At 41.3% G+C, this 26,459-nt stretch overlaps 1 protein-coding gene across 1 annotated transcript; it reads right to left on the bottom strand.

Annotated features, from left to right (window-relative positions):
• Positions 1-72: 72 nt before the first annotated feature.
• atp7b (ATPase copper transporting beta) lies at positions 73-26,282 on the bottom strand (the record flags this gene model as incomplete). Its single annotated transcript, XM_079264077.1, has 21 exons — positions 73-349; positions 2,647-2,749; positions 2,893-3,010; positions 4,144-4,347; positions 4,414-4,556; positions 4,767-4,907; positions 6,053-6,236; positions 6,334-6,516; positions 8,339-8,533; positions 8,612-8,746; positions 8,828-8,982; positions 9,057-9,184; positions 9,270-9,361; positions 11,940-12,173; positions 12,246-12,428; positions 13,161-13,238; positions 13,315-13,476; positions 13,560-13,723; positions 13,793-14,035; positions 16,735-17,500; positions 25,995-26,282. The coding sequence occupies 21 exons, from the start codon at positions 26,280-26,282 to the stop codon at positions 73-75; spliced, it is 4,176 nt and encodes a 1,391-aa protein (XP_079120203.1).
• Positions 26,283-26,459: the final 177 nt, after the last annotated feature.

Raw genomic sequence — 26,459 nt, 5'->3', positions numbered from 1 at the left:
TTGCATAAAAAGCTTCACTGAATTTGTAAACATGAGAACTGAGAAGAAACTGTTTTCTTCTCTTGCCTTTGGCTAAACATTAATGTCCTCTGCAATCTGATGATCCAGGAGTGAGTAGCGGTCCTGCTCCGGAGCAGCTTTATCCAGCAGCTCTGGACCCGATGGTTGGCTGGAGAGGCCGGGTAGGGGTACGGGGGTCAGGCCGAGCTGTTCCCGAGTATTAGCTGGAAGAGCTGGGCTGCGCCGTCGTCCATCCAGACCCAGATGTGTGCTGATCTGAGACGAGCGAAGGCTCCTCATTTGGCCCCGTGCACGAGACTCGTACAGCTCTGTCGAGGTTTTCTTATACCTGCAGGGAACAGGTAGCCATTATAAAATGCTTTTGACACACAATTTACGACTTTCTGTGGAATTTTGTTAACAATCAAGTTCTTCCATCGTCCACTTTCAAATAAAAGTGAAGATTTCCACTTTAATTTTGTCTAAAGTTTCAAATCTTTGTGTCCAAAAAATGTATGTGTCCATGAACTTTGACAAGACTCTGAGTCATCTCTCACTTCACAAAACCAAAATGGACTAAAGGAACCAAAAGAAAGAAAAAGCGTGATTAAAACTAAAAATAGAGATCCAGCATGTTTATTAGAAATGTCGAAAAAAGCTTTAAAATCAAACATTTGCATCTTGTTGTACCGTCACCAAGTTGAAGTTGTCAGTTTTCCTCAGAAATGTTGTATAAAAACATAACCAGGTTCATTATATTCCCCTCTAGGATAGTTTTTTGTGTGTCATTTATTTCACTTTCATTACTTATGATGAAACTGGGACTGATGAGACAAAAAAGTCTACAGGCGTGTCTTTGTCTTTGGGGATCCCGCCCCTGGTATCATGGTGGCGCCGGCCCGCGATGGTTATGCTCTGGGTGGGGGGGTCTCTGCCGGGACTCTGCCGGGGGGTACGGGTGGTCCTGGGGCCTGTGGGCTGCTGGCTCTCTGTGCGGCCCGCGCTTTGGCACCCGGTGTCCGCCGGGCCGGCTTGCCGTCGCCCTGTGCTACCCGGTGCCCCTGCCTCGTGGCGCCGGGTGGCGCCTGCTTGGGGGCTTCCACTGCTCTGGGCTCGGCGGACGGCGGCTCTCTCTGCTTTGCCTGTCTGGACTCTGTGCGCGGTGGGCTTGCCGGGCCCTGGGGGCCTTGGCTTCCTCCCCTACACCTCGGGTCGTGGTCGTGCTCCCCTACAAGCACTCAGCTGATCTTTGATTGCATGATCACAGGTTGAACACTCACACGTGCACGCCCACAAAGCGCTCATCTTCCCATCTGCTTCCTACTAAATGTTGCTGATGACTCTCTGTAGGTATGTTTAATAACGGTTGGTATTGTAATTGTTATTTTTTTTAAATTCATTTACTTTTTTTACTTTTATTTTTTATTTTTTGTCTGTTTTTTTTTTGTTAATATTGTCACTATCCTACTTATGTCTTGTTGTATTTCTGTAGTAGTTTATTTTGTTTTGCAAATACTGTAACTTTAGCAGCTTAGACACGCCTTTCTTTTCTCTCTCTCTCTCTTTTTCTCCCTACATCTTCTTTTTTTTCCCTCTTCCCCTGCCAGGTCCAGATCAGCTACATCAAGACTGACAACGATTGCAAAAGAAAAAAAGAAAAAAAAATAAAATAACTATCATAATAATAAAAATATTCAGATTATCAAGGACAGCTATATACATGAGATATCTCCCTTGACAGAGCAAATCTGTCTGGCAAAAATATGGCACGCAGATTGCTGTTCTGTATGCTGAGATGCTGGACAGGACAGGTTAAAAAAAAAAAAAAAAAAAAAAAAAAAGGAAATATAAATAAACAGATAAAATACATAACATTTGGAATGAATTAGGGCTTACTGTAAGGGTTAGGGGTGTTAGTTTTGGTTTTAGAAGTGTTGTGTCGAATGCAGTTGTTGGAGGAGCTAAAAACATAAAGAGTGGGTACGCACATAAGCATGATTAAATCGTGATCTTTCATAAAACACAGCAACGAAACAGAAAACATTTAATAAAACAATACATTTTTAGGATGTGTGACTACAAACGGTGTCCCATTTTCTGATTTGTTTTCTGATTTCTGTTTTGTTTATGGGTTTATTTTTGTTTTGGTTTTTTTGTTTTTTACTCTATAAAACCAGTTTAATTGTTAAATATAAAAAGCATGTCATGAATTAGTTACATCAACATGGTCATTTAAACACTTCTCCAAAGCAGCTTAAGTCCGTAGTTTTCGCTGAAATGACCGTAAAAACCTCCATTCTCAACACATTTACACATTTATCTGTTAAATAAAGTGAATAATTTTACTTCTGGTTGCAATTTTCTATCTACATTCTGTTAAAGGCGGGGTAGGAGATCCTGGAAAAACTGTTCAAGCAGGCTACATTTATAAAATATACAATTCAAAAGTCTAAACTTTCTTCAGACTTCTCTAAGAAGTCACGGCTCCAAAGCACAGAAACATACAATGCTTGATCAAGAAGGGTTGAGGAACAAATGGCAGTTGAGTTTGAGATATATACAAGCAGTACAAAGTTTGGTAACCCTTTCCAACTCCAAAACTCCATTTATAGACAGAAACGATGCAAATCAGTTCTCTGAACTCACATCTTCAGCAGCAGAGAGGACAGAACGACTGACACAGACGAGGCAGCCATCGCAGCCGAGCCCATCCAGGGCTGCAGCACCAAGCCAGCGGGCATGAACACGCCTGCAACCAGGACAGCACAGAGCCACAGAGAAAAGGGTGAAATTCTGACAGATCACATTCATCTCAATTGTAGCTTTGAGTTTGTTTCTCTGCTTCAGGAGGCAGAAACGTAACGTTGCAGAGCAGTTCGGGTCTGATCACACCTGCTGCGACTGGAATACCCAGGATGTTGTAGATGAGGGCGAAGACAAAGTTGATTCTTATGCGGCGTACTGTCTTCTTTGACAGTTCGATGCTGGCCACCACGTCCAGGAGGTCGTTCTGCAGAGTGAAGAACCGCTTGACTCATTTATAGACATAACTGCATCTATACAAATAATGTTTCATATGGAAGCTCATGTTTGTCTGAAGTAAATCTAGATTATGCAATAATTATGAGATATAAACACAGACTGTATAAAAAAAGATGGGCATAGCCTCCATGACGTCACCCATAGGTTTCTGAAGAGCTGTGGGCGGTTCCTACCATCGCCATCTTGGCAGGGGCATGCGTGTCGTCACGCCCGGAAAATATAAATATGAGCAAAGAGGCAGAGCTAAGAGGGGGGCTGTGAGCGTCATGGTGGATGATTGACATAAAGTGATCTCCGAGCTGCCTGTAGCTAAGAGCTAACCGAGCTAACGAGCAAATAAAGGTAAGCAGGCTAAAGCTAAGTCACGCTGTTAGCCCGCTAAAAACCGCAGTTGTTCTATGCTCTTCTCACTTGAAGCGGGAGATCGGGTACCTGTCAATCAAAAGGGCATGCTTCTAAATATGCCGAATTTCAAGATTAAGTTACTTTTAAATGGGCGAGTAAGAAAAAAGTTCACTCCCCCACAGTTGTCATGAAGGTAAACCTGACCTATAAACCTAAAATGGATTTTTGAACCAGGCTGTAAACATGTTTATTTCTGCTGTGAAGTTGGCCTTTTTAACATGGAAGTCTATGGGGATTTGCTCTGTTTTGGAGCACCTAGTGGATGAAGGGGGAACTGCAATTTTTTTTGCACTTCCACATAGGCTTCACTTGCTATATCCACCTGGATATAAACTTATACATATGAATAAACTTGACAATTAAAATTCACAACTTAAGATAAGAAAAATAATAATGAGAATTATAATTATGAGACTAAATCCAGAGTTATGAATTAAAATTACCTTTAAAGGCTTCATTATAAGATGGAATTCACATTAATAATTATATGATAAAGTTAAAATAAGAAAATAAAAAACAATCATGGTGACATAAAAGATTATCATTGATAAATGAGGGGGGGGGGGGGGGGGGGGCTGGCTCATAAAAGGTTAAGAATCGTTGGTCTCCCGACTAATGAGATGAGTAAAAATTATGAGTTAAATTTCCTTTTTATCTCAAAGTTGCTGTGATGGGCTTCAATATTTCATAACTCACTCGGATCAGGACAATGTCAGCTGCTTCGATGGCCACGTCGGTGCCGGTGCCAATTGCGATGCCGACATCAGCAGAAGCGAGGGCAGGCGAGTCGTTGACGCCATCTCCCACCATGGCCACTTTCAGGCCTCGCTCCTGCAGCTCCTGAACTTTTGCCACCTTATGTGACGGCAGCACCTCTGCGAACACCTTTCTGATCCCCACCTGCAGCCAAACCAACCCTGTGAGTTCATGTAATGTCTTCAGGTGTTTATCTGCGGAACACATTACCTGTGCTGCTATGGCTTTGGCTGTGCGCCTGTTGTCTCCCGTTATCATGACAACTTCGATGCCCATGCTGTTCAGCGTGTGCACGGCTAATGCTGACTCTGCTTTCACTGTGTCTGCGATGGCCAACATGGCACACAAAACACCTAAAGAGAGCGCACACGGTGTAAAATTAGGTCCTAATTTATGGAGTTAAATCACTGCCAAAATTATTCAACACTGAATTTTTTTTTTTTTAAGTGTAGCAAATAATTAAATTACTTCGATTTTGAACATTTTCTATTAAGTTTTTGTCCTGCCTGCAACCCTGAATTGGATTATCCTGTTTATAAGATGGATGGATGTTTTGTCCTCACCGTCTACTGCCACCAGTATGGCTGTCTGTCCTTTAGTTTCATGGCTCGACATGGCCGCATCAACGTCTGCTTTGATGTGGTGGCCATTTCTCCTCATCCACTCCCTGTTCCCGATCAGGACAGAGTAAGATATTCCCTCAGCTAGAAGATGAGAAGACGTTTAGCTTGTTTGGGAGATGTATGCCCTTTAAGTCCACAGAAGTGAAAATGATCAAATAAATTCTTGCTTTTACAAATAATTTGCATTTCCTTTTGAAATTTATTCAAGCTGTAGAGTTTACAAACCAAATATTTTAAAAGAACTTGTGATGAATCTGTAAAAACAGAAAAATACATTTTGTTTTTGCAAATTTGAGTTACAGTCCCAGTAATTTTTTTTTTTTACCAAAAAAGGAATCTGTTTTGTGCCATATTAATGAGCTGTTAAACTATTCAGATGATCCATTAAAACCTAATAATCCTTCACAAAACCATTTAAACCCCTCTCATGCAGTATTAACAGATTACAAGCCATTCATACAAAACAGGAATTTTTGTTCCTCCTATTGATATTTTGCACATTAAACTATAGCACTTTAGACCACTGAAAGACTTAAGATTCAGAAGCTCTTAAATCAAAACCATTTTCCGTTAAGTATTTATGAGTATCATAATTAAAAAAAAAAAAAAAATGAACATCTTAGATTAAATTTATTGAACTATGGTGTTAATAAAGGTCTTTTGGAAGTTGTTTTGGAGAAATGTATAAACATATTCATCAGATATGGTCGGTGAGGGGGGGCATACTTAAGAAATGTCAAATATGAAATGAATGAAATATATTATATATGATTATATATGAAAGCAGAATTTATATAGATGAAAATACAAGTATGGGATCAGAGTAATAACTGCTTGTTAAGTTTATTGTTTTTAGGTCTTATTGGGGATTAAAAATGACTAGAAGATAAAACAAGCCCAAGACACCAAAACGATCTCTTCATGCAGACTTGTCAGTATAGCTTGATATGTAGAAATTTATAGTGTTAAATCCTGAGCATTCTTCTATTTATTTGAACTTACAGGCTGCTGTAGCTCTAAGATAGCAGCACACATCCCTTCAAACATAACCTCATGGACAGCATATGTCTGATTAGTACCATGTCCTAACCTACTAATGTTGATCACACAAGGTTGGGTGAACTTTATATGATGGAGCTTTATACGTAGTTCTCACAGAGGAAATCCACATGTCATAAACTTGAAAGAAAATTGTTGTTTGTCCTTCAGAGACAACAGGTAGATACCTAAAGAGCTAGAGCCCCCCCCAGAGAGCAGGCTGCTTTCATCAGTGGTGGCACCAGACAGCAGGAAACACTCATCAGTCTGCTGCTGCAGCAGATGTTCCACATTGGACACCCTGCAGCTGATCCCACAGCCGGGCACAGCCTGGAAATCCTGGCAGTATCCCAGGACATCAGAGCCCAGTTCCTGTCGGATGCAAGCTCTTTTTTTATTAGGATGCAAAACGGTTTAAGTTTTTTAGAGAGTTAAAAAGTCAGGTGATGTGTATAAAGAAGGCTCTCACATCTTTGCAGTGTTTGGCCACCGCCATGCCCAGCGGGTGCTCGCTGCTGGCCTCTGCTGTGCCGACTACTGCCAGGATCTTTCTCAGGGGCATGCGGGCCATTTCCCACAACACCAGCACACGAGTCACCCGTGGCACGCCGTTTGTAATGGTACCAGTCTTATCAAATATCACCACACCAATCTGAAGACAAATACAAGTACATGTTAGTATGTCATAGATCACACATAATGTCATAATTCCTTATATCATCAGATAGAGAGATTTCAGCTGGAAAAATTCTTCCAAGGTTTCCAAATGATTTCTCCATCATGCCACAAGAGGTCAGTATTTGATCAGGTTGAGAAAATGATGATTTACAGCCTTTTATGCATCAAATCAGAAGATTAATGTGTATCTGTTGCACCTTGCACATCCACATAGCAGAACACAGTGCAGGATTCTTGTTTTTATTGCAGTAAAAAGGCTCCACAGACACACTGCATGAGTGTGTTCATTAATGATTTATTCTTCTTTTCATGTTTTCCTCTTTTCTGTCAGAAGTTGCCACTCTGATCACAAATAGTTCCCCTGCTCTTCGTAGTTTCAGCATCAGCATTATTATTTACTGACAATGTGCTTCATGAATGAACTTTTATCAGGCTGTCGGTGTGATACTGGACTGATCCGTTCTACTGGGCGGAGAAATATATATATATATACAGCACTGCAGAATGAAGCTTGAGCCACTATTTATTTATATTGTGTATCCAGCCAGAATAATTTGGTAAAATGACCTTTGGCAAGAGTTTTCCAGCTTTGTGAAGGTTGTTAAAGTTTTGCTTTATTTTGTTTTTAGTTTTTCATTTTGCAGCACTGGTGTTTTACTCATTTTCAGGGGATTTTTTAAGCTACATAACATTGATCAATGAATCATTCAACTAATGAAAAAAAAGTCCTAACTCAAGCCTGTCACAGAGACACATCATTTGTCCCTATTTGTTTAGCTGCATCTAAGAAAAATGCCAAAGATAACTCAGTTTGACAGACCGAAAATAAGGTTTTTGCAGCAACGAGGTGATTCTCAAAGAGCTATTGGCTAAAAAGAAAAACTCGCCATATCTCAGCATGATGTGGAACGTGTCCTGAATACATCTGGAAAAACTCAAAGCATTGAGTACAAAAGAAGAAGTGTCAGACCTAAAATCTATGTACAGGGCATGAAGAAGATCTAAAAATGATGTCCTGAAGAAACAAGAGTAAATCTAGTAAAGACCTGAACCAAGACCTTGAAAATAAATCTGAACTGATTGGACAGGAACCTGACCAAGCTCCTCTTCATACATACAAATGTGACAAAACGTGGTTGGACACTCTGGTGGAGGCATCTGCAGCAACTACGAAAAGGGCTTCCATGCAATATGTGTGGGTAGTGGCGTACCTGCTCACTTAAAACCTGAACTACCTGAGATAATCTCACAATGACGTCACATAATCTCGCAATATTCCGGACATAAAAATACCCAACAAGTTTATTACAGGAAAGCAAGATATAATCAGGAAAATATACTGGAGAAACACAGTGTTGGCTCATCAGAAATGGTTAAAATGGAAGGAAAACTGGGAGAAAAGGCTGAAATATGTCAAATGACACAGGAACTGGACTCAAAATGAGCAGCAACAGATTTGAAAAAGTGACAAATTCTCCCCAGAATCCACACTTTAACATTACTAAGGCAGCATTAAATCCTCTTGACAGAGAACAGAATAAGAGACAGGCAACATCCAAAGAAGAGCTTTGGAAAATTCAAGAAGTCTGGTGAACTATTCCTTTAAACTACATAAAGAAATGACAAAAAAAAAAAAAAAACCTTGTAGAAGAAGTTTAGAGGCTGAGTTGAAAAATAAAGCTGCCCAGACCAAGAAATACTCATTTCCACATCCAGCTTCTGCCTTATGAATCCCCAGCACTATTTCCTGTTTTCTTTCTAAGATATAAAGACATGAGGGGTGTGAAGTGCATTACCTTGTGGGCCATTTCCAGCGGCTCGCCTCCCTTGATGAGAATCCCATTCTGAGCTCCAACCCCCGTTCCCACCATGACAGCGGTTGGGGTCGCCAGCCCCAGAGAGCAGGGGCAGGCGATGGACAGAACGGTGATGGAGGCCTGGAAGGCGAAGCGGACGATGACTTCGGCCTTGGAGATGTTCTGGTTGTAACCCTGCATGGGGGGGGAGAGTCGGAGCTTTGTGTGAGCTGCTTCAGTTTGCTCATGAAGACAGCTGTGAAGGAAACCCACCGGAAAGTTCTCTTTCACAATGTCAAAGTCGACGAAGCCGATGACCAGCCAGACCACCAACGTCAGCAGAGAAACAAGAACGATGAAGGGAACAAAGTAGCCGCTGAGTCTGTCTGCAAACTGCTGGATGGGGGCCTGAGTACACACACAGAGAAGTAATCTGGGTGAAATAATCAGGATTTTTATGGGATTTTACATAGAAAATATGCTTTCTACCTTTGAGGTTTGGGCTTCTTCCACTAGTTTAACAATCTGAGACAGAGTTGTTTCAGCACCGACATGAGTGGCCTCCACCAGAAGGGCGCCGTGAGCATTAATGGAGCCTGCAATTACCAGACTGCCCACCCTCTTACTAACAGGCATCGGCTCGCCTGATGGGAAGAAAGAAGTAAAAATGAAAGACTGATGAAGGCGTGTAACTCTTCACCTGATGCAGTTTGCTAACCTGTAATCAAGGACTCATCTGCCATGGAGCTGCCCTCAATCACTTTCCCGTCGACGGGGAACTTTCCTCCCGGGGCAACCTTCACGATGTCCCCCCGCTGGACCAGCTCCACCACCACCTGCTCCTCGCTGAGGCAACAGACGGTTTGCAGGTAAAAGCTGGATATTATGTAGAAGAGTTATTGCTCTGCAGAGGTCAGCATGTGTGTCTCACCTGATAACAGAGTGATTGGCTCCCAGAGTGACCACAGTGGCGTCCGTGGCTTGTAGTGACATTAATTTGGCCAAAGCTTCTGAAGTTTTGCTCTCAAATGGAGGACAAAAACAGGCTCAGTGACAGAGACATTCTTCAAAAGCAAAAGATAAAGCTCTGTTTTCTAAATAGTTATCTTTTTATTTGGGGAATAATAAAGCATTTTTCATTGCATTTAATTTAATTTAAAGGGGCGCTATGATGGTATTTGGAGTTTTCTGAGCTTTCTACAGTGTTACAGTGTTGAATCCTCATCAGACATGTGAACGGTACTGTTTTTTATCACCTAAACACATATTTGAGTTTGAGTTTGAGTTCCAGCACTCTCTCCGTTTGGTTTCCATGGCGACGAAAAACGCGTTGTTTTAAAGAGTTTTTTCTACTTGGAAATCCTTGTGACGTCCCGGGGGATAAGGTTCGGTGATTGGTTACCTTCTACTGGTTAACAAGGGCATGTACAAATACATCAGGCAGGTGGAAAACGTCGGATAAAGTTATTTCCAACAATGGCTGGTGAGTTTACCAAAGAGAGACATCCTGCTGCATTCGTTGCTGTGGGTTGCCAGTTTCCACTTGGTTTTCAGGGTCTGATTCAGGTTCCAACATGTAGGGCTGTATGCTATGTGTTGACATTGTATTTTTTTTTTTTTTTTTATTGAGTTCAAATTAGCCTAATCCTTCTGTTTATGAGATGTTACAATGACGGCAAAAGCAGTTGCAGTGAGCGCTCCTGAAGTAGTGCAGTGGCAGCTGACCAATCAGTGGCAACTTATATCTGGTGGGAGGCGGGGCTTAATGCGGAAGAGTCTCAATCCACTCGTTTTGCCCACAGACTGATCTGACAGCCTACGGACAGGGTCGGTCTGAGGTAAATAAAGCAATTTGTGACAATAACTCGATCAATCCCAGCCCTTCTGGGCTCAAAAATAAAAATAAATTTGCCTGAAATGCACAGAATAGTTCCACTTTAAATCAAATCTATCATTTTTTTTTTTTTTAATTCTTAGATTTTTTCCAAATTAACATACTTCCAAAGTCCTCCATCAAGCTCTCAGCTGGACGAGGTAAAGATGGAAAAAAGATAGAACTGCAATTTAGTATTTTACCAGTATTGAGGTTGATTTGTTGACCTAGAAATAAAACAGAACTATAGGGAAAGAAACGAGTGCTGGCTAGAAGCTGCAGTATGAAGACCGTAGGAGAAAACTCAGGAGCCTCCAGTTCAACATCACCTCCATCACCTCCAGCTCTTTCAAGGCACTGTTCATACACAAAGCTGCCATTCCCTAAGAAACTAGTCAATTCATCAAAATATGGCTGAATTTGGATTTTGTTATACATCTTTTATTAGAGAGCCTGAGAACAGCTATGGACTCAAGGCCATGGGCAAATTGTTTTCCTCGCCTGGAACCCAAACAACAATCATATCTGGATTCGGCTTCCCAGCAGCCTTGGGCCGACGCAACCTCCCCTGAGAATGGAAGAAGACATGTTCATAGACACTCTGTCCCCCCTCCTCAACAGCCCCCAGTCCCCTCCCACATGACTCACCGCCTCCCTGGACTTTGTGTGTCTTGTTTTAGTTTGTGCTTCAGTGTATGAGGTTTTTTTCTCTGTATGTCCGGACATGTCTCTGTATGTCCGGAGTTACATGACCTTGTTTTTTCCTCGACATCCCCTATGATCTTAATGTATCTCTGTTCTTATCTTGTAAGGCAGGGCTGGTAAACTAGCTGCATGGCCTAAGCTTAAACTTGGTTCTGTATTACTTTTAAGTCATTAATGTTACATGTCTGTATGTCTGACCTTGGACAAGCTGGCTTGAACTCTGAATTTCCCCTCAGGGATGAATAAAGTATCTTTGATTTGATTTGATTTCCCTCCCCCTCAATAACAGTGTTGCATCATTAACATGTATGTCTCCTGTCTCAGCAGGTCTCCTTGGCCGGGAGTAGCAGTTCCTGTTGTCTGTTGTCTTTCTGTCCTCTTCCTCCCACACAGCAGAGGCAGATGGCTGCCTGTCCCTGAACCGGGTTCTGCATGAGGTTTCCTTCCTGTTAAAAGGGAGTTTTTTCCTTCTCACTGTCGCCAGTGTGCTTGTTCAGGATGGGAGATTGAGTTGGACCTCCAACTCAATCTGTTGGTTTCCTTATATAGGCTATTATGAATTGGCTTTCATCATGTTTTCTCCTCTGTCTGTAAAGCGTCTTGAGATGGCATTGCCGTGATTTGACGCTATATAAATAAAGTTGAATTGAATTGTTTAATTCAGAAGAAATGAAAAGGGTAAAAACAATTGTCATAAATTTAAAAACAAAGATATATTAAACTTATTTTTGTTGAAACAATATCAGCAGATTATCAGCATTTTATTTGACAAAGAACTTCAGGAATGCGGTCAAGTTTCCATCTAAACATCAAGTTTTACTTATTCATTTATGCTGCATCGATGATTTCTGGATAAATGTGTGACAGAATCATCTGATGTGGAGTGATACATTAACTATGATAACTACTGACGTACAACAATATCTCCGGCTGTTAAAATCTCTCTTATGAGTCTTCAAAACACTGACGGAAGCATGGTGGTTTGAGATCTTGGAGAGTTTTTCTTTTTCCTCCTTTATTTACCTTGGCAATGTGCTCCAGCCATCGTCCCAGGGCGATGAACACAAAGAGCATTGGTGGAGTGTCAAAAAAGGTAACAGGGCTCTGGGCGGCCCGCTCTGCCATGGCGACGATCAGCACCACAAGGGAGTAGATGTAGGCGATGGAGGTGGCCAACACGATCAGAACATCCATGTTGGCTGTTCGGTGTTTTAAAGAGCGATACGCTTGGATGTAAAAGTACCAACCCCCAAAGATCTGAAGAGATAAAAAGAAAAGAGGTCAAACCTGCAGGGTTTTAGTGCCTTACATGCTGTTCCACCACCTCACCTGTACAGGTGTACAGAGAAGCCAAAAGGCCAGGTTGAGGATGGAGAGACCCGGCAGTATGTTCTGCTCCTCAGGCATGGAGCCTCCGTGTTCTTTGTGCTGGCTGTCCATCACCATCATGTAGATCATGAGGCCCATGACGGGAAGGCCGAACACAAGGTTGAGCAGAAAGGAGCTCTTCCACCTGCAGAGGCAGCATATATGAAACTGGTCATTTTCACAGGACCAATACAAAATCAATAGCTTCATGGATAAAGTGCTCTAAACCTAAACCAGTTATCATCTGGAGCTGGGGAGTCAAACTTCAGTCCTCAAGGGCCGGTATCCGGAAGGTTTCTGTTGTTTCCCTGCACCAACACAGCTGATTCAAATCAAATGGATCCAACAACATCTTGTCAACCTATTCATTCATTTTGGTCAGGTGTGTTGGAGCATGGAGACAACTTAAATCTGCAGGATACCAGCCCTCGAGGACTGGAGTTTGACACCTGTGTTCTGGAGGGAAGGACGCAAATGAGAACAACCAGTCAAGGTTGTTTTTTTTTTTTTAGATTGTTCTTGGATGGAATAGAGATAACTGGGATGTTTTATGACAGTTAATCACATCGATCTCGAACAAGGATACAGAACTTCACCATTTTGCACTGAAAGTGACTTTACAGATGTGCGTTCAACCCACTGACTAGTTGTATGGCTTCAGGAAGCTTCTACACATTCACCTCAGCTGCGAGTGGAACGTACAATCCCTGGTTTGCACACTGGGCTACTCGGGCTTCAGCAACAACACACTACAGTCACTCTGGATGAATGGTTTACCATGAAATAAAATGTGTCCAAATATAGAACAGCAAACCTTTCAGTTCACACCTGTGCCATGTATAAGCTAATCTATAATGACCATTTTTAACCAGATACTTGCTGTCGGATTTCTTCTGAGTGATCCAGATTGGTTTTAAACCCCTCCTTCACCAGACTGGCATCGAACCCGAGACTCTGTAGAGAAAATAAAGACAAAAAACAGTCACACATATGTAAACGTGTAGGCATGAAGACTTTAAACCCCAAATACCTGAATGATCCTGATAATATCTCGTGCTCCGAGCACCTCCGGGTCAAACTGGATCTGCGCTTTTTTGGTTGCCAGGGCAACCGAAGCACCGAGGATCCCTTTGGTAGCGGTGAGCTTGGATTCGATGTTGTGCACGCATGATGCGCATGTCATGCCTGTTATCTGTAGGTGAAGCATTGCGGAGTGTGAGGCTGCTTTAGGACAAAAGGGTGAGTCCTGTGTCGTATAATGTTGCACATTCTTACAGTGAGATCCAGTTTCCCATGAGTCACTGCGTTATCCTCTATCAGCTTGGCACCGAAGCCCAAGTCCTCTACAAGCTGAGTCACAGCTGCCGCATCCAGGACGTCTGGATCATACTTCACCTCTGCCTTTCCAGCCATGAGCGACACCAACACCGAGATGATTCCTGCAGGTAAAAGTAAAACACCATCAAACAAACACAACCCAGTCAGTAGCTATCACTTCTGAGACTTACCCTTTTGTTTGAGCAGGTGTTTCTCGATGTTGGCCACACAGGAGGCGCAGGTCATTCCCATCACACAAATGAAGCATTTCTCTACTTTTTCGGGGGATTTTAGATGACCTCTTATAGAGTTTCCCTGTGATCCAGATCCATTGCTGACTCCGGCCCTGCTGGGTGTCTGCAGGTCAGGATTATCAGACAATCCTGAGCCAGCAGCTCCAGACGTTTTATGACTCTGGATGCTCTTTATAGGCTCTGAAAGGAGAATGAAAAATGCCAGAATGGCAAAGTGCATCCAAACATGACCATAAAGCTTAAGCAGCATATCCATAGCAGGACTACTAAAACAATATCCTACAGCGTTAATAAGCCGTTCTGCAAGAATCAACGATAACAACTGAAATTTAAAGAAAAAAAAAGACGTGGAAGAATCTGCTCTTAATCTCCCAAAGTTAATTCCACATCTTGGCAAGCTGGTTTTCTCATTAAAGCTCCGGCCAGCATAAGAGCACTCCGAGTCGTTTTGGATTGCATACTTGCCTGGTTTCCATAGCAACTGATAAAGATAAAGTGGGGCAAGTGAAGGCTTCATGCGGGTCTTTATGAACATAATGCACAACAACTAACTATAAGTGTTGTTGGACTTTTTTCTGGCATAGTTCACACCTGCATAAACACAGCATAAAGTCTCCTGAGCATACATTGTCATGTCATGAAGCAGATTTCTTAGGTGTGTATGACATGACATACCCAAGATGATTCAATGACACAAAATATGCTGTTTGAAGGCATCTAACAATGGGTGCTTTTCAGTCCTGACCGGGGAGCTGAAAAACCAGTTCAGTAAAACTAGAGCATAAAGAGTCGACTCTTTATATCTTTTGTGTTGCACCTGGACGTCATCTCTTTGTCAGCTGTCATGTGTTAGTTTTTATGGACAGTATGTTTCAATAAAGTGGTCAAATGCACCAACAGAGACCTTATTCTGTTACTGTCAATATTTCAAAGTATGGCAAATTAGACCAGACAAATTTGTCAGAAGAGGCAAATGAAGTCAAAATAACGTAAGAGAGATGGAAAGCGAGATAACAAAAGGCTTTGAAACTAACAATAAAAGGTGGGAATAAGCTGCAAAGTAGCATTAAAGGGCCACAAAAAATGTATTTACATCAAACAGATGCAAAATGTAAAGAAACAGACAAATATACAAAACAGAAGCTGAATATCTTGAATATGAAGCAACACAACAAAATAAAGCAAAACTACCGAGTAGGGTAGATGGTAAGTAGAAGCATAAAGAAAACACACATAACATGATAATCAAGTTATGCTAAATGTCCATCAAAAATAGACAGACGACAAACTGAAATGTAAAGAAAGACATCCAGCCTGCAAGGAGAGTCAGGAAGTCAGACATGAAGTGATGAAAACACACATTTGAAACAAATAAGTTAAAAAAAAAAAAAAACAGTCTGGCGAAAAAAGTATAAAATGAAAACAAAATTACAATTTCACACAAAACCATTAAACTTAGACTCAACACGCAACAAATAAAATAAAATATAAAAAATAGATGAAAAATGACCAGACATACATGCAAAATTACTGAAAGGAGCCAAACAGACAACAAAGGCAATGAAGCATAATATGGCAGAAAGGAATGTAAACTCAACGTAAAGGGAAAAACAAACAGAAAAACAAAAGCAAAAGCACTGGGCCATAAGGATTTTATTATTTATTAAGTTATTCAAGCCAATGGACCTGTAAAAGTGCAACAAGACGAAGTCAAATCAAATTTTAAAGACAACAAAACCAATAGAAATGTAGTAAAAGACATTAAAAGTGGATTCAGGTTCATTGTAAAGACACAAAACAGACAAATGGAAGACAAAGAAATATAAACTGGAAAATACTTATAATAGCAAACTAATACGGTAAGCACAAGTAAATGATGCTAAAAAATAGAAAACGTTATTCGAAATAACACAACTAGTCAAACCCTGCAGTCTGGGGTCGTTTATAAAAGAGCTCATTAATAAGAGAGAGAAGATGTGAGACAAGTTTGCTGATATGAAACCAAAAAATACCAGAAACTTCCAGTTGTTTGAGGAGCTTAGTTTGGCTCAGGGACGGCCGATGGCCAGTCCTGCAGGTTTAACATGGCTGAAGCTGAAGTTTACAGTGTGTAACATCTGTCCTACATGTAGAACCGTTTCTATTTGCTATGTTTTAACAGCTAAAATTTCTTGTTTTGATTTGATGAGGAAAACGCTGATGTCCACAGGAGAGATGTGTGAGTGAGGAAAGTCAGAATGGATTACCTTTCATACACTTTTGTTTGAATAACTGTAGTTTTTCATTTAATGTCTGATTTTTTCTCAGAAATAAAATTATATTTCAATGTTTTAGTTTTGTTTTTGGGATGGAATATGAACAGAAGTGATTCTTTTAAATAAGCGGGTGATTTTGTCTCAAAGAAATCCTGAATCCAATCCCACCAGTATGGTAAAATCTGTGATATTAAAACATCTTACTGCTGGTGTTTTATTTACACCCCTACTAAGAGTTGTTACATACTTATGTTTTGTTTCAGTAATTTTGTAATAATTATGTAAAAGTTCAAACTGGGATAAAAGCCGCAACCAGTTTATGAGGATTCTCATAGAAATGAATGGACTGCCAATTTACTTAAACACACATCTTTGGAAATCAGATGGTAATTATCTCAAACTGGACTGAACTGGATTATAATGGGCTGCATGTAATTCAGCTTGTTTGTACAGATGTAACATTTCAATTGAACTGAACTCTATAATAATAAATAAAATGTCAAACTGGTCCTTTACAGACACCAGAAGTAAAAACTTACTGGACGAGGAAGTCACCTTTAGCAACAGGAAACTGTGATAGAAACATTTTTATTGCACAAGAGAGATGCCCACCAACTCTCCTACCTGTAAGTGATGCATTGAAGCCCATGTCGTCGATGGCTGCCCTGAGCTGCTCCGGCTCCGTCACACTCGGGTCAAAACTTATTGTTCCCTTTTCCTCCTTCAGAGACACAGTGATGGACTTCACTCCGCTCATCTGAGAAATTCTGCCTTCTATAGACTGCACACACGAGCTGCAAGTCATCCCTACAATCCAAACGGTTACAGTCTGCACGGTTGTGTTCGATGGTTCCTTCTGCCAGCAGCTTAAGTCTCCACTGGATGGATCCTCAGGTAATAAAGTAGCATCAAACCCCATGTCCTCTATCTTGTCTCTCAGCTCCTGTTGTGTAATGATGACAGGCTGAAATACAACCACAGCGACACCGTCTTGAAGAGACACTTGAATATGTGAAACCCCCGTTAGCTCTCTGATGCGGCCCTCAATGGACTGCACGCAGGAGTGGCAGTGCATGCCTTCCACTTTGATCTGCACAGCTGTTTCCACGCTGCATCCCAGAGTCTGCAGCTGCAGGGAGATCTCTTTGGTTGTGATAGCGGAGCCGTCATAGTCCACCTGGACCAAGCTGTCAGGCACAGACCAAATGACAGCAAGAACTCCCTTCAGGCTGCTGAGCGTGCTTTCCATGACTTGGTGTTCAGAGGCGAGTCCCAGGAGTTTAAAAGTGGCTCTGGAGGGAGATCTGGGTAAATGGGAGAGCTCGCTCTGGCTCCCATACTCGTAGGCCAAGTTGTCAAAGCCTTGTTTCTCAGAGACAGAGCCGTTGTCCTGGAAAGATGAGACAGAAGTTGATCAGTTTAGATGTCTTTGCGTCTGTAAACAAATACAGTGTAGAGAATTTACAGATGGAGGCAAGAGAGCTGATCCAACAATGATAAACACTGCAGAGTCAATTATGCAACAGACGTTCAGACTGAGCATCAGATTTAGGTGACTTTGAACGTGTCATGGTTGTTGGTCGGAGTATTTACTGGGATTTTTTACACACAACCATCTCCAGAGTTTACAGAGACGCTCTGAAGAAGAGGTGAGCAGTGAGCGAGAGTTGTCTGGAGTAAAAGGTCCTGTTGGATCAGATGGTCTCCAGCAGCAGAAGACCACAGCGGGCTCCCTCCTGTCAGTAAGAACAGGAAACTGAGGCTACAATTCATACAGACTCACCAGAACTGGACAATAGAAGATGGAGAAACGTTGCTGGTCTGATGAGTCTCATTTTCACCTCCATATGACATGGTTGTACCATCACAGCCTACCTGAGTGTTGCTGCTGACCATGTCCATCCCTTTATGAGCACAGTGTAGCATCTTCTGATGGAAACTTCCAGCAGGATGATGCACCATGTCACAAAGCTCACATCATCTCCACCATGACGATGAGTTCACTGTCCTCCTACGGCCTCCACAGTCACCAGATCTACATCCAACAGAGCAGCTTTGGGACGTGGAGGAACGGGAGATTCTCATCATGGATGTGCAGAAACTGTGTGATGCTTCATGTCAACATAGAGAAAAATTTATGAGGAATGTTTCCAACAACCTTTTTGAATCTATGACAACAAGAACGAAGCCAGTTCTGGTGAAAAGGGGTCCAACGTGTTACTAGCATGGTGGAGACTAATAAAGTGGTTTGGTGGTGTAACTAAACATTGTAAATCTCAAACAAAAACTATTGATTAGAATATCTTACAAATCCAAAAGTTTCCTTGTAAATAAAGATTTTCCTGTTTTAGAGGATTTTAAATAATAATGAGATGTTTTTGTCTGAATATTCCTGAATAAATATGTTATGCCTCAAAATTGTGAGAAAACATTGCTTCAAACATTTCCTAGTAATTATATTGTTCCTTGTGATCATGTCTTTGTTTCGTCACTATCAAATGATTTCACATGAATATTAAACAGTTAACAATGTAAAGGAAATGTCAATAAAATGATATCAGAAATTATGAAAACAATAAAAAAAAAAGATCACTAAGATGCTCATTTATAAATGTGACATAACATTCTCATTGTAGTTTTTAATTATTAAGACTTTTCTTTTATTTATTAGGTTCACATTTTACATTTAAGCACTTTATTCACTACTTTATTAGAATATCAAGTTGAATCACAAACTGATTCTTATGTCTATGAACCTGTTTCTCAGATCTTCATCTTCTCATGTTTCACCAGCGAACTTTTAACCTTGATCTAAGTTGTAGACATGCCATTTATATTATGTTTTTCCTGTATTACTGCATTATTACTAGAAAAAAAACTGCGCACCACTCAAACATGTTTTCTTTTTCCTCTCCATCTGTTTACTTTTGTCCTTGAATTCAGAGTTGAGCCCAGAAAAACATCAACAAACCCCAGTTTTATTGTTCTCACTTTCACAACCCCTCAGCAAGACGCGTGTTGATGAAAATTGATGTCCTGTTGGCAGCAGAAATTGCAGATTAGATTTTAAAAACATAGGATTTCTTGTTCCAGCAGACTCTGAAGTGTTGTTTTTAATGCATTACGGTTCTGTAGGGGAGCTGAAAACCTGGAAATCTGTGTGAATTTATCATTTAGAGGAACTAAAATAACAAAACCCTGTTTCAATGTGTTGGATCATGCTGAAGTCTTCTTATTAATGTTATAGCTTGTTCTGTAATTTCCTTTCTATCAAAGCTAACCTGGGACTTTGAACACTGAAGAATAAGTCTGTAAGACAAATAAAGTGACAAGATGGCGTTGAAATGCATCCAGAAAGCTGAGATTTGGGTCAAATTTAGTCCTCTGAGCAGGAACATTTTAAGCCATACTGACTGGACTAGTTTCTTGTTTTAACAAAGGTGGATCAGGTCCCATGCATAGTTAAGATACAGCTAGATAGCACCAACCCCTCATGAGGCACAGCCAAGTTAGTTTGGGGCCTGAAACCTCATGACTAACCCCTTTACATAAGCCCCCCGGCGTGACTCTGCTTAAAAGCACCTCCGTAAACTTAAAGGAGAAGTTAATCCACAAGAGGTGCGGCACTCCACACAAAGACGTGACATGAAGTGCTTTTGCTTTCTTGTTTTATTTGTAGTTAAATCATAAACCTGAGAGAAATATTTACAAGATTCTGGCTTTATTTACAACTGTGTGCAGCTCTCTGTCAGTCTGCATGATCATGCAACACAGTACCATGCAAGAATACTTCCTAAATATTGTCATCAACAAAATGATTCTATTGTATTTTATTCTACAGTCATTTAGCAGATGCTTTTATCCAAAGTGACTCACAAATGAGAGTGAGAGCAACACAAGCAAGAAATCAAACAACAGGGGACATTATACATACTGTTAGTGTTATTCAGACTGGATCAGTCCAGTTACATGCACGTGTTGCTATGTAATGCTAGAGACAGTGCAAATTTATCTATTTATTTATTTTTGGTTTTGCTCCCTTCCATCGCCAGAATAATCCCTTTATTAAAATACGAGAAACAATTGCAGAAGTGCTCCTTGAAGAGCAGAGTCTTCACTTTGCTCTAAAAGTACAGTATAAAACAAAACAAAGGGCAACATTAAGATGACGAGTGTGTGGCTAGATGGCATAGAACAAGTTGGTTTTTTAGTTGGGATTTGAAGAGCGGAGGAGAGTCTATGATACTGAGATCAGGGGGATGAGAGGTCCACAGGTGGGAAGCAAACAGACTGAACACCCTGCTCTCTATAGTGAGGAAGCCAGCAGGGTGGACAAGCAGCTGGACGGAGGAGGAGGAACGTGAGCGGACAGGAGTACTGATATGCAGATCAGATGTGTGTGGTGAGGACAGACTATGAAGTGCTGGACATGATAAGTAACAATATTCAGGAAGGCTGTGATGGTTACACCATGTTGGTGTGAAATGGTTCAAAATGGGCCAAGAAAGCACCCCCCCCACCCCACTACACCGGCAGCGGCCTGAAACTGATCCAAGGCAGGATGGATCCCTGTTGTTTCACCAAAGTCCGACCCTACCATCTGAATGTTGCTACTCAGAGGGAGACTTATCAGACCAGACTTTTTTAATATGTCTTCTGTCCAGTTGTTGTGATCGAGTGTGAATTAAAGTCTCAGAGCAGCCTGTCCGGCACCAACAACGAAGCCACAGTCATCCCCTTTCTTCCCTTACTTCAGGAGGTCATCTGGTCCATGTCTATGAGACTAAAAGCACCGAGTTGCTGCCATGTGATTTACTGATCAGCCATTTGTGTTAACAACGAACGGAACAGGACGACCTAATAAAGTGGACAGTAACTGGAAGTTATAAATAATGTAAAATATTGCAACCATAGCTGCGAGGTGCAGAACTGTAAACATAGAGGGAAAGCAAACACTGAAATGTTTGCTGTTCAAAGTGCATGAACATCCCTAAATCACAGAAACACAAAGGAAAGTTTTCTTAGAAATGCTGAATGTTTGACACCTCCGCTAAAGAGTTCCCGCAGGGCAGCGCAGGAACAAACTCTAGTGAAATAAATTTCATTTATTATTTAAAATCTGTGACTCTGAGGAAATTACATGACTCATTATAAGGTTAATGACAAGATTTTAGAGAATAAAGTCTGATTAGTAGTCTGGTGCTGCTGGCATTAAATCAGGGAGAAAAAAAAGTTTTTTCAAGTTCCTGATAAAAACCGATTAATGGGCAAATATAATAAGCCTTTTAAAACCCAGTTCTTTAAATTATACAAATTAAACAGCCTTTTTATCAACTTTTAGCATCACGTTTATGGCCATAGTAGCGTTCCAGCCCATTACCTGTTCGAAGAACTTATTAAAATAATGATGTGACATTTAAATCAGAGCAAAAACACAACCTGCAGAAATATCATAGAATTTTATCATTACAAATTCAACAGACTAACTGAAACTATACGGTTAATTAAATAACCTTTTGGAGCTCTTAAACTTTGTTGACAAGTTTCCAAACTACATCATGTTCCCCACTGAACTCATCAAATCACTGAATCCGGAGTACTTTATGGCAACATGAATTTATTATCCTGCAGCCTGATTACTGGGATGGGCTCCAGCTTTCAGCGACCCTAAATGGGACTAAATGGTTAAGAAAACGCTTAACTGACTCATCTGATCTGCAGCCTACCTGCATCGTGATGGTCTGGCGTCACCTTGCTATCTTGACTTTTTCCCTGCACATACTCGTCCTTTGTTGTCTCAGGTATTCATATAGGATGAAAAAAATGAATGATTGGGTGACTGTTCCACCAATCAAATCATTCGTCTGACTTGCTCTACCTGTTAACAAAGGAGTCTCCCTCACTGATTGGCTTTCTGTTTAGGAGTTATGGACATGTCCAATATAATTACAGTAACCCAAACGCAGCATTGGCAGAAAGGGATTTCCTTTTGTTTGTAGAAAAACAAAACTCTGATTATGTAGTAATTTATATAAACTTAGAGAAGCTTTTGTGGTGCAATAATAGTCTACAAGGAAAATAAGAATCCAATTAAAGAGTACGGGTGTCAGTATCAACCACATTAGCTTTTGGTTTTATTTAATGTTTATTTTGGTTTTATCTATTTTTAATCTCTTATTCTTTCTAATTGTTTATTGTTTTTAGATTGTTTTAGAAAGAATGAGCAATTATTTTATTGTATTATTTATCTGCTTTTAATTGTTTTATTCTCTTGTGTTGCTTTGACTGAGTACATAAAACACTTTGTTTCAACTGTGGCTGTTTTAAAGGGCTTTATAAATAAAGTTGCTTTGATTTGAGTTCATTCACTTAGTTTCATATCCATGATAAATCTTGCAGAATCACTGAGTTTAGACATTTGTTTCAGACAATAACAAACGTGGTGATGATGGAGGAGATTATCCATCCATCCATTTTTTTAACTGCTCAGTCCAATTAGAGGTCGGAGGAAACTGGAGCCAATCCCAGCAACCATTGGGTGAGAGGCAGGGTCATAGATCATGTATGAAAGATGGACAGAGTTTCCGGTGGTTAAAAGTGAAGCCTATGCGGAAGTGCATAAAACTGCAGTTCCCCCTTCATCCACTAGGTGCTGCAAAACAGAGCAAATCCCCATAGACTCCCATGTTAAAAAGACCAACTTCACAGCAGAAATAAACATGTTTACAGCCTGGTGCAAAAATCCATTTTCGGTTTAATAGGTCAGGTTTACCTTCATGACAACTGTGGGGGGAGTGAATTTTTTTCTAACTCGCCCTTTTAAAAGTAATTTAATCTCAAAGTTCACATATTTAGGGGCGTGTCCTTTTGACTGACAGGTACTCAATCTCCCGCTTCAAGTAAAAAAAACGTATAACAACCGCAGTTTTTAGCCAGATAACAACGTGACTTAGCTTTAGCCCGCTTACCTCCGTTAGCTGGTTAGCTCCTGTTGTCTCCGGGTTAGCTCGGTTAGCTCTTAGCTACAGAAAGCTCGGAGTTCGCTCGATGTCAATCATCCACCATGACACTCACAGCCTCCCTCTCAGCTCCACCTCCTTGCCCATATTTGTATTTTCAGGGCGAGACGACACACATGCCCATGCTAAGATGGCGATGGTAGGACTCGCGCACCAAGCTTTGATTCAGCTCTTCAGAAACCTATGGGTGACGTCACGGAGGCCCCGTCCTTCTTTTATATACAGTCTATGGACAGTTAACCTGATGATATGAAGAAGCCAGGGGAACCTACGCATACACGGAGAGAGCATGCAATCTCCTTACAGAAAGGCCACTGTTCAAGCCTCCCGCCAGTCGAGGCTGATGAGGCTACGGTGCTAACCGCTACACCACGGTGCAGCCGAGAAGCTCATAATAATGAACATTCTCAGAAATGTACATTATTACGAGAAAAGCAGTGCAGTAGACGACGGTGGTCTGTGCTGTGATAAAATATATCACAGCTTCCTCTCTTCTTCATTCCTTTTGTATGTCACATCTCAACTTTACCGCTCTACACTGCTCTCTGAGGTGAAGAGTTCTCGTTGCCATTTTGTTAAACGTCATTGTCAACAATCTTTCTTCTTATCGCAGTTGTTATGTCGCTGAAGGCATATTTACCCTCCTCTGACTTTCACAGCAACTTTTGAGTTGTTTGGTTTCTATCAAGCAGCTGCTGGGTGGAATCGGACTGGAAGAGCTCTGGGATATTTCTTTGACTATGTGACAATATGTTTCTCACGCACTACAAAAGATCCGACAAGCACTTGTAGTTTCATTCCACCACAAAGTAGATCTTTGTCTTTGTCTAATATAAGTCATTTCAACAGCATAACAACCAAAAGTCACCCCAGCCCACATATTTCTGACAATGCCCCCTAGTGGTAGCAGAAACATACAGCATTTAAAGGATCAGCTCCAAAACTTTGTTCAAGTCAAACACTTTAGGCATCAAACAATTTTATTCTGTATCTTTAACAAACATACCACCAAACACAAAATGTCAATTTGAATGAAGTGGACAGTTTTAGTATCATTTCAGAGTGTAAGAAGTCATGTGGACAGAGATCATACTGCCAAGTGTTAAAAACTCAAGTCACAATTAGAGATTTGACATTAAAACCTGACCTGTTTATATACTATTCAGCTGTTTGGATGGAAAACAATGAAAACAACAAGGAGAATAATGATAATAATAAACATTTTAACCACAATAGGGTCCAAACTATACTTCATATTGCTTGGACCCTAACAAGCATTAAAAAAATAAGCTTGTAATCTTATAGATGATAGATTTTTATAGTGTAAAAAGAAGCTCTTTAGATTGTTTAATCAGAGGGAAAGAGCTTAAATCTCTGCACTGTAACTGGACTTTCAGGAAAATAAGAATTATCAGCAGAGTTTACCTCATACAGTACAGAGATTCAAAAATGCCTTTTCAATGCCTTTTTACGATAAATCTTACAGAATGTATGAAGTCTTATGTTTAGTTCATCTCTGGCCGTCTTTGAAGAAGAAATCTGAAGAACCTGCCAGTTCATTACTGAGCTCAAAGAGACAGAAACCAGTCGTGTGTATACTCAGTTCATTAAGAATTTGGCATGTCTTTGGACCGCCGGAAACCAGAACACCTGGAAAACATGCCAACTCCCCACAGACAGGCCTGAGCTGGGATTCAAAACCGGGAGCTGTGTGGTAGAGTTTATGTGTACATGCAGTAATTTCTGCATGTCTGATTTTACAGAAAAATTGCCTGAGGACACCAGAATCAATCATTCTACTGCGTCCTCTTTCTTTTCAGACTAAATCTTTCAGTGGTTCCATGAAGTACACCATTGATCTTGAGAAACATCTTTATTGAACTGTTGATCTAGATTTACTGGCCACTTTATTGGGTCCACCATGCTAGTATCGGTTCAGACCCCTTTCTCCTCCAGAACTGCTCTAAGTCTTGGGGTCATAGACTCAACAAGGTGTTGGAAACACTCAAAGATTTCGCTCATTATTGATATAAAGCTTCACACAGTTGCTGCACATCCATGATGAGAATCTCCTGTTCCACCACAGATCTGGTGACTGTGGAGGCCGTTGGAGGACAGTGAACTCAACATCATGGTGGAGATGATGTGAGCTTTGTGACATGGTGCATCATCCTGCTGGAAGTTTCCATCGGAAGATGCTACACTGTGCTCAGAAAGGTCCGCAGCAATACTCAGGTGGGATGTGGTGGTTACACCATGCCATGATGGTAACAAGAGGCCCAAAATGTGGCAAGAAAATATAATCGATTACACCAACAGCAACCCAAGCCATTGACGCAAGGCAGAATGGATCCATGTTTAAATGTTTACACCACACACTACCCTACCATCTGAAATGGAGCGGTATATGGTGTGGATTTCTGCTGAGTCCGTCTGATCTGACAAGTCATTCTGGTCCAGACAACTGCTTCCCACAGCATAATTACTCCTCTTCAGACCAGTTCTGTAAACCCTGCTGATGGTTGTGTGTGGAAATCCCAGAAGATCGGCTGTTTCTGAAACTACAACCATGCTGCTTTCACTGTCACTTAAAAACTGTTGTTTCTCCACATGAACCTTCCCAGCTCAGACCTTCAATATGTCCAATCACACAGCAGGCCTGTTGTCAATTAACCTAATTAGCTGTGACATGTTCCACTTCCACTCCAGTTTTCATGAGTTGTCATGACATGTGGTTTGGTTTCCAAGATTCACGTGCGTCAAAGTTGTACATGAGGAAGTCATAGAGTGAAAACTTCCAACAACAGGTCAAGCAGGGGAGATAATGAGGGCAGATGTGCCGCAGCTGTCCGGAGGCCTACCTACCTGCGGTTCGGCCGGGCAGCGTCTCGCGCCGCCGCTCGCGCATTGGACGCCGCAGGTGCACTCCGGCTCGCAGCGACACTCCACCATACAGATCTGCTCCGGAGGCCTGGACTCGTTCCTGGACGGGTTTCTGGGGGTTTTAGGCGAAAACATGTCGCAGCTGCTGCGTGGCGGCTTATCTCCACAAGTTGGAAAGTCGAAGGGCAAAAGTCCGCGGAGGGAAAGCGCTCGTTCCAGCTGCGCGCGACGCGGCGTGGAGCAGCGCGGCGCGCGCCGGTCTAACGTCATTTTATACGGACTTTCTCCCCCATTTCATTACAGGGGGATTCAATAAAGGCAGGGTGGACAAAGTCTAACATCACATGACTTCAGCATGCTGGGCAGAAAGACACTTTTTACATCTATTACAGGATGGCTGAAAGCTAAGAGTTTTAGCCAAACATATAAATAAACATTACAGTCAAA

The sequence above is a fragment of the Telmatherina bonti genome, assembly GCF_933228915.1.
Source record: "Telmatherina bonti genome assembly, chromosome: 24".
In the NCBI taxonomy this organism is placed as follows: domain Eukaryota; kingdom Metazoa; phylum Chordata; class Actinopteri; order Atheriniformes; family Telmatherinidae; genus Telmatherina; species Telmatherina bonti.
This window is presented reverse-complemented; position numbering and strand designations above follow the sequence as displayed.